The sequence below is a fragment of the Halichoeres trimaculatus genome, unplaced genomic scaffold (assembly GCF_033239565.1).
Source record: "Halichoeres trimaculatus isolate MK-OKI-2021-1 unplaced genomic scaffold, fHalTri1.1 fHalTri1_scaffold_23, whole genome shotgun sequence".
Classification (NCBI taxonomy): Eukaryota; Metazoa; Chordata; class Actinopteri; order Labriformes; family Labridae; genus Halichoeres; species Halichoeres trimaculatus.
The window spans coordinates 6127030-6136556 of record NW_027437201.1 but is presented as its reverse complement, the minus strand read 5'-3'; the positions used below and the strand labels follow the sequence as shown (position 1 = coordinate 6136556).

General features: G+C 38.1%; 1 protein-coding gene across 1 annotated transcript in view; it reads left to right on the top strand.

Annotated features, from left to right (window-relative positions):
• The first annotated feature begins 896 nt into the window (after positions 1-896).
• Positions 897-9527, top strand: part of arhgap22b (Rho GTPase activating protein 22b) — a 48032-nt gene continuing 39401 nt past the window's right edge. The window contains exon 1 of the mRNA XM_074663858.1: positions 897-1052. Coding sequence (XP_074519959.1) covers positions 1010-1052 — 43 coding nt within the window. The 5' untranslated portion in view covers positions 897-1009. The remainder of the gene's footprint in view (positions 1053-9527) is intronic.

Here is a 9527-nt window from a genome sequence, read left to right as displayed (position 1 = left end):
TACATTCTTGGTTTGAAATTGCATTTTGTTCTTTGTGGAGGCCTCAACTCTTGGCTCACTTACATGCCACAGTAGCCTAAGGCGACATGACATTGTCTGTTTGAGAGGGAACAGTGTTTTTTCCCCCCCTGTTGTTTTTCTTCGTTGTGCCACTGGAATGCCTGAAGGAGGTAATTATGTCCTACTGTATGAGCTGGGAATTTCCCAACTTAGAATTGAAGGCAGCATCATTCTTAGACAGCAGAGACAGAATTAGTTAAGGGAAGTAACACAGTGGAAAAGATAATAGAGTACAGTACAGTGGATTTATGGTAGTATCCAAAGGGAATTAGCCCTGGAGAGGATAAGGCAGAAAAAAGGAGGACATTAAATAATACATCAAACATTGAAGAAGCAGCAAAGAGAGGCAAGAAAAAACAAGAGGGAGAGAACAGAGGGATGGAGTGTAAAATAGTAATTAAAGGAAGGAGGTGGGGACAAGCTTAGGACCTCTACAACTTAATTAGATGTAGGAGGAGGAGACACCTGCCACATGAACACCCCCTCCCCTCCTCCTCTCCCATTCAGAACCTGCAGATCTTTAGGAAAAAGAAATTATTGCAGAAAATAGCAACACTAACAATAAGTCAAGTCCATGCTCTGCTGGTGGAGGACCCACCCTAAAAACCTTCTCCTCAGTCTAACCCGAGCGGATGTACAGCAATGAATAATGTAACAGGGAGGGTGGAGGTTACTGGGTGTGTGTGTGTGTAAGGAAAAAAAGAGGGGATAGTCCCTCCTCCTCTTCTTCTTTCTCATTCCCCGTCACCACCCCCACCTCTTTCCATTCTCCTCCCCTCCCCTGTTCACCCAACCCCCTAGCTGCCGGCCGCACTGCAGAAGGTCAGAGGGAGAAGAAGAAGAAGAGGAGACGCAGGGAAGAGAGGCAAAGGAAGAGACTGGAGAGGGTGGGGTGCTTGGGTGCTTGGATGTACATGAACATGCCGAGAGGAGTGTGTGTGGACAAGCGATGACAGCCATGCTGAGCCCAAAGATCAGACAGACCAGGAGAGGTAGGACACTGCTTTAAGCTCCTCCTTCACATCTACATTACCTGCCAGCTGCATGAGCCAGTGACAAGTCATGTCATGTGTGACAGGGGCAATGATTGAGTTCATCAGGTCAGATGATGTGTCAGTGATACAGTGACTTTATTTCCTTCATTAAAGAAAAAGTGCTTCTACTTTAGTTTTTCTTATTTTAAACACAGACAACATCCCTTTTCCTCCACTGCATCAATTTTCCACTACTACAACCACATTTCTGAATGAAGCCAGTCAGCCCACGCAGGAAAGCGCTCCTGTATATTCTACTCCAGCTTGCCAATGCTGCCACTTTGAATTCTATTAAGAGGAGCGATCGGCATCTCTGGTTTCATCACTGCAATGCTCAGCACTATCAGTCTGCTGTCAGCTGCTGCTGCTGCTGTGAGCGTGTGTCTGTGCTCACACTCGCGCATGTACAGTATGAGTATGTGTGTGTGTAACTGCATAGATTGATGTATTAATATGTCCATCTGTGCCAGTGTGTGTGTCCTTCCTTCCTTCCTTCCTTGGCACTAATCTCCATGACTGCAATTATACAGCTGGATCTGATTAGGATGAAATGAATAGTTCCCATGAATGGCAGCCTGATGTGTAAATCCTTAGCTGGAGGGGCATGAAATTGGTAGTGAGTGGATTAAATCTGCATTTGCATTTATTAATAAACCAGGACAGACTCAACTGGCTCCATGACGATGTAGGATTCATTAGTAATGAATTGAGAACACTACATTAACGTCATGAGAAAATGTACAACCACCTGCATTTCTGCCAATATGTTAAAATTAAAGAGATTAAAGCGATTTACCACTCCACTGTGAAACATTCCCAGCATACCGTCCCTAAATGAGTGCTCCTCTGATGACAGCATCACATTTGTTGCATGAAGTCCATGAATAAACGGGCATGTGACAGATGTAGTCATGTATAGGATGGACTTGAGCGGGGGTTAAAGTGGGTCAAGAAAGTCCACAGCAGTGACCCTGGACCATTTGACATATGAGGTGACCTAACTGTGCCTGAGAGGCGATCTATAAGATCATCAGAACACTCAAAATATGAATCAATATTATAAATGTTCATGGTTTGCTTTACTGGTCGATCATGGCTGCGACATACATAACGCTCGAAGGACAAGCTGACAAGTTGACAAGCTGACAAGCCTTGGAATGGTTAAGTTTGGGTCTCAGCCTTTCATCTTCTTATTTCTTACTAAAATAGAAAACTTGCATTGTTTGTAGTAGAAGATCTTAAGCCAGATTTTGGATATATCTCCCCTAGTGATTGTGACCAATGAGCGGAGGGGACTGGTAAGTGCCATAAAGCAGATGCTTCAACTCACGGGCATGTCAGCAACGTAAACAAAAGTCTACCCAAACCAAGTAATGGATTTGAAAGGAAAGGCAGCTCACTGCATTATTAACCATTTGTTGACAGGTTAGCTGGATGAATACAATGACTCTCCCTTTTTTTGTCTTTACCTTAAACATGAAGCTTTGACAAGGAAACATTGAGTCTACATCACCAAACAGTGGGGGCTTTGGATGCTCTTTAAGGAAAAATAAGCATTACATAGTGTGTCATTTGTATGTCACCCCAGATGCATCTATGAACCATCAAGAGGCAGGGAAGACCCACTCACATGACTTAAGAGAAAAAGATCTTCATTTTCTCAAGTCATTAAAAGCAAAATTTCAAAACAAAATCGCAGCTCAAGTCGTGGATGCAAAAAAAAATTATGTATATATATATATATATATATATATATATATATATATATATATATAATCCAGAAAATAAATAGAAAAAAAACAGCTGTTTTGAAAAAAACACCGGATAGAATAAAAAAAGTAAAAACTGAAAATCACAGCAAGACACTGGTGATCAAACAGTGTAAAAAAATTATTATTATAATAAAAATAATAATGAAAATTATAGGTAACACTTTATATTAACTACACCCTGTTTAGAATACATTAAGCATTAGTTAACACTTAACTCATCATCTGTAAAGAATTTTCATACATTACTATCATTTGTACATCATGTACAAACACAATTTTAAATGTTTTATTACTTAATAAATAATGGATTTGACAATTACAAATGAGCTATTATGGCCATTATGAACCAGTTATTAACCACTGACTGTTAATATATTATGACAAACATAGTTTTACACAGAGATTGTTTCCTTTTAATAGATACTAGTCTAAGTACGTGATGTGTCCTTATCCTTATTCTGTTGACTTGATATCTGTGACTTCTGTGTTTTAAGGCGCTGCTGGTCTAATATCTCATTAGTAAATGCCTTGTAAAGCATTAAAAGTCATCACTTTAGATCAGCTCACAAAACAATGAACAAACAGCTTATAAGGCATTTGTGACTACATTAACAAGTCCACAATGACCACAATTGCTCACTTGTAATTGTTTAATCAGTTATTTTAAAGTATGAACAAAGAGTTAGTTAACCCATTTTATAGAATTATATTAATCAGTAATAGAACATTTATAACTATGTTTGTACATGATGTACAAATGAGTATTGATATATGAACAATGCTTTACAGATGATGAGTTAAGTGTTTACAAATGCTTAAAAATGCTAAACAGAGTGTAGTTAATATAAAGTGTTACCATATAATAATAATGGTAATAGGCAAAAGACTTGGAGGGCAAGGGCAGTAATAGTTGACTTGACTAGAAAATCTAGTGCTTTTATACAGGAGGTCATGAGACACATGAGGAATCAATGTGGGGAAGGGATGGCAATCACAAGAACAGGTAAAAAAAATAAAAATTAAAATAAAACCGGGCAGGAAGTTATCATAGAGGTGAGACATGACCACCAAATAAAACCAGACATGACAAAAACGAAAGAAAAGACTCATGCAAAAGGGTGTAAACTTAATATAACTGACACGACATCACACTCGATTTCTGGTGACATTAGAGCGCTGCTTGGTCAGTTTACACTAAGAGGCAAGTTATTTACTATTTACTGACTGTTTGCACTGAGATGAGAATCTGTGTGCTCCGGCCTTAAAAGCTATCCCTCTTGCTACAATTTCCTTGTTTTTCCCTTGAAGACATGACAACCTGTTTTATCATTTCAAGAGGCAAAGAGGCAATTTCTAAAAATAAACCTCTACATTTTCACACAACTGATTATATTCACAAATTAAATCCGTGCTGTCATTCGTTTGGGGAGAATCCTGACTGGGAAAGCTGGTTCCAGTGAAAAGCCCAATTTACAGCCAGTTTTTGACACCATGTGACAGGTTTCTCCAACTTCTCATTCATTAATACTCTGCTCAACAAAAAGCAAATCTGACTTCTGTTCTTTAGCAACTGTTTCTTCATCTGACATATTAAAGCTTAAACTGGGTTCTGTTTGCAGTTTCCTCGTGCTGGCACCAGAGATGTAGTAACAGCTTTAATTGCCCACAGATCAGCTGCTTCCTTCACAGTATCTTTTTGATCCGTGTTACCATGGTTTTTATGATCAAAGTCCTGCAACGGAGCAATACTCTGACATTCTGTCTTTCCAAGGAATATGAGAATCCTCACTGCTAGATACTGTGAGAAGAAGCATCCTGCAGAGATGAGAAATATACTCTGACATACACAGGTAATGAGCATGCAGAGATGAGCGTGCACAGAAATGCATAGACACACACACACATGCGCGCACACACTGCTGTAGATCAGTTCTGCTCCAATGCAGCTTTCACATATGGGCTGTACGTTATTGGCCACACCCCCAGCCTGTCGAGGATGGCTGCTACACACACACATACACACTGGTTAACACATTAATCAACAGTGATAGGCTAACTGGAAGTTATGCTCTGATGCACCTGTAACTTCACCGCCATTTTCCACCAGCTATAAATCACTGCACAACAACCAGATTAATGAAATTGAATTCCTCTTTCATGCCTGTGTGCATATGTGTGTGATAGAGTGTGTGTGTATGTGTGTGTGTGTGATTTAGCTATCAGGGTAGGCCTGTCTAACTGTTGTAGAGTACCTGCTTTGCCAGGATAATGGATGGCCTCCTGAATGAAGAGCCATACACTCATTTCCTGCTGATGATAAATACTGCATTACATGACATCACAGGCAGCTACATGTGTGTGGGCTTCAGCATGCGTGTGTGGATGAGGATGAAATGTCGAGTGTCCCTTTCAAGTCCTTTCAAGTCACAATATACTGATGCATTTGAAACTGCGAACTGTCTCTAGAATCTGTCTTGGTATTTCAACCTTCATCAAAGTACAAAGAGTGTAAATTGTGAATTTCAATGTTGCATTTTCAAACACAACAGCAGTGTTTGCATATGTACCAGTGTCAATCCTGCACTGATGCATTTGATGAGCTCCCTGGTTGAGAGGAGAAATGGTTAGCTGAGACTCTAAACTGGCTTTTGCAAAAGATAGCTGAGCTGAATTAGTTAAAGAGGGGGGATTTTGTTGTTTTATTATTATTTTTTTTTCTAACACTCTGGTAACTCCATTGTACCTTGTAAACTTGTTTTTCTCACATTGGTGTTTGAGAAAACTATTATTTCCAACACTTTGTTTTAGCTACTGTCTCTTAAATGCTCTCCACTCCATTCCCCAACCCCCTTCACTTTTTAGGCTTGTCAGTGACCAAGCTATAGGCTGGTTTTGAGGCATGTAAACCACTTAGGAGATCCCTAATCAATGCCTCATTATTTCAGCAGGTCTAGTGGAGATTTAATGAAGCTCTTTTTGGAACAGACCATTTTTGAGCAGGTCACAGACAGATTAAGGTATCACAACAAGCAGTGATATCATGAGCTTTTAATCAAAGTTTAATTAATCAAAGTCTTAAATTAACCATAAAATGAGCAATGAAATTTACTGCAAGAGAGGAGCTGGAGACAACAGTCTTTGTACCTTGAAATCCAACTGCTCACAGTTTTGAAACTTAACCATCACTATGCATTCATATTGGGCATACAATGGTTTAATTTTGGTGTCCTGTTGTCTCTGTTAGAATAGAATAGAATAGAATAGAATAGAATAGAATAGAATAGAATAGAATAGAATAGAAAATACTTTATTTATCCCGAGTCAAAATTCAGGAGTAGTCAAAGCAGCAATCAAGAAAACAAAAGTGTATAGAAAGTGCAACAAGTTCGTGTCTGGTATTAGCTTTGTTAGCCATGTCTGTGAATAGCATGATGCTACTCTGCCTTCTTGTATTCCCTCTGTTGCTGGGTTAGCATGGCTAGCTTGCCCATTTAACTGGAGGTAGATCTTAGGTTCTCAATAACGATGGATGTAAGGACAGGTCTATGTCGTCACTTCTGAGCACACACCTGAGAACCAGCACTTCTTTCTCACCTCCTTCTCCTCACCTTGTGGGAAAACATCAGGCCTTGCACCAGTTAGCATTGACATGCTACAGGCTACTAACAGCTGTTTTGATGTCCAGTTTGGTGTCTATGACCAACAAATGAACCATACAAAGTAATGACCCACTCCAAATGAAAAAATGACTAGAAATGGACAAGGAAGAGAGATCTAACATACTCTCAAGCATAGTCTCAAACTGACATGTTAAATCTCAAATCTTTCAAGAGCTTTTATTATGTCACTTGGTCCCATGACGGTCTTACATATTGTTGTGGAGAAGTTTATACTCCAGAAACAGGAGAATCAAAGCATCTGATTGATGTGAGATAGTTTAAGTTAGCTTGGCTTTACTTTCCTAAATTTTGTTGATCATATATCAATCAGGACCTTCTGGTCCAGCTCAGATTTCTTTCAGTCTAATTTTGTTTTATTTAAATGTAAAGTGAATTTTCAATGAAGTGATCTACAATTCACGATCTGCTTGGAAACAACCCCCACTTGACCAGCGTACAGGCATCTGTGATATCACATGAGCTCATAACTGAATGAGTGGCCAATCCATCTGGTCTTCCTGGATACTCAGCTCTATCACAATTATTCATCCATGTCCCTGAAATAACATGACACACCAAACCATTTACATGAATTATCAATGAGGCACATAATGATAAACATACTGCGCTGTACATCAGTGCACAGATCAAGACGTCTTCTTGAACCTTCTGTTTGACTCAACCCTTCCCTAACTACTGATGAGCCACATGTATGAGCTACAATTATGTTCTCTGTTTAGGTAGATTGCAGTGATTATGCATACAGCAAGCACCCTTTTACAGTAACACAGCCTCTTTCCTGTAATGTAGCTGATAGTTGGAGATCTGACCACAGCAGCTCCACCCAAGCCAAGGAAGGTCTGAATCACACTGAGCAGAAGGTCCAAACTGGCGCAGCGGGTAGTTGTGCTTGGCACACACACACTCACACATTTAAAAATCAGTTGTTGTGACTCAGACACGAATCATAGGCTGGTGTATGTTCCACTCGGTCCATGATCCAGACAGCTGATGTGTTAAACAGTGGGGCCTCTTTTGAGAGGACACTGGCAGGGTGAGGAGGATGGAAAAACACGAGGGAGTTGTTGTGGTGAGGGAAAACAGAAAGGTCGAGGAGGACATGGAAGGTCACTCTTTACTGCTCGTGAATTTTCCAGCTGGTGATTTGATGGAAGGATAAGATTTTAACAACCTCAAAAGCCATTAGCAATTGTCAGATGACATTATAACTTCTGGAGGTAATGGCAAACTTATTAGTACATTCAGTGCTGCCAGCAGTGTCGTTACAAGACTTGTTGCCAAAATTTTCCTTTTTTTGTGTGTGTGTGTGTTGTCTTCAGTACTTTAAAAGCCAATGTGCTATGGTTGACTTGCAAACGCTGTTAATAACCTGAAGCAGATTTTAGAACAAAAAATTGTGGAGGGGAGACATTTTAAAGGAACATCAAGCATCACAGAGATTTGTTTGGCTTTCAGGAAAGAATACATGATAAGTTTGAGCTTTTAAGTCACAGAATCGTTTCATGGTCAGTGCCTGCTGATAGGCTATAGTGCAATGATACTGAAATAATTTCAGTATTAGTCATTATTATTTATATAATATTATTTATTATATAATAATATATATATATATATATATATATATATATATATATATATATATATATATATATATATATATATATATATATATATATATACAATTATTATTATTATTGTTATTATTATTTGATTGGTTGTTTTTTTTCTTTTTCTTTTTTGCTGCTGTGAGACACTTTCCACCCATGAAATATCAGTGGATGGGAAAGTAAAGCCAAATCCATGGGTTGTATCTTGCTTTTTTTACTTATCTATTTATTTATCTATTAAATTATTTATTAAATGTACCTGCTTAACAAGCATCTGCATGACACAACAAAATAAAAATTAATTTAATTAAAAAAAAAAAAAATCATGATAACGATGGCTGAAATGCAAAACCTCCTATCTGCAAAATTTTCTGATATGCTGATTTCACTCTGATGAGAAGAAAGAATGCTGCTCACATTGAGTCTGCAATTATAGTATAATAAATAATTAATTATACATTTAATAATAAATGTAACATAGTCTTAAATCAGTGTTCAATGCATTGAAAAGAGATTTGCTGGTCTCAATGGGATTAACCTGGTTAAATAAAGGTTAATTATAATAATTGAGTATCATAAACAAATAGCATGAATTGCTGCAAGAAAAAAACATGTTTTTTTTTTTTTTTTTTTTTTTTTGTTTGTTTTCTCAAAAAAGTGAATTTTGCAGATAGGAGGTTTTGCATTTCAGCCATTGATAGGGAGTAGCAAGTGATGATAGCTACAATAGTTATTTAATGGTGTTCTAAAACAACCAGCACTGGCCAATGTCAGCATCCATGTGGACCACTGCAAACAGGAACAAATAATAACTGCAGACACTGCAGGCAGTCTTGTCATTTTAGGAACTATAACTAAATAATAGTGGACCCTGCTGACTGTTACCCAGTCAGTGTGGTCTGTACAAAATGATCATTTCCCACCTTAAATGGCAGGAAATCAAACCCAAAACAGTTACTGGCTAGTGTTTCATATAAATTCAGCTATGATGTGTAGAATAGTGCACATTAACATTGCTTCTGACATAAATACTGGACATTTTCTGAATTGTGCTGCAAAATCCAATGGTTTTCTTTTTTATGAACTTGTTTCAAGTGCATCTAAAACACATTACCAGTCAAAATAACCATGTAACTTGTAGTGTGCTATGAAAAAATGGACAGTAGAAAAAAATCATTGTATTTTCTATTGAATGCAAAAACACAACAATAACATGATATTGTCACTACGTAAATATTGACTGCCAGGCAGCCAGCACTCTAATTAAGGACACAAGCGTTTGGAAAACCAATATTTGCCAACCAGTAGTAAGTAGTAAATCATGGTTGTAAGTTATTTTATTGGTCTCTGTTATCAATATTTATATCTGTTAAA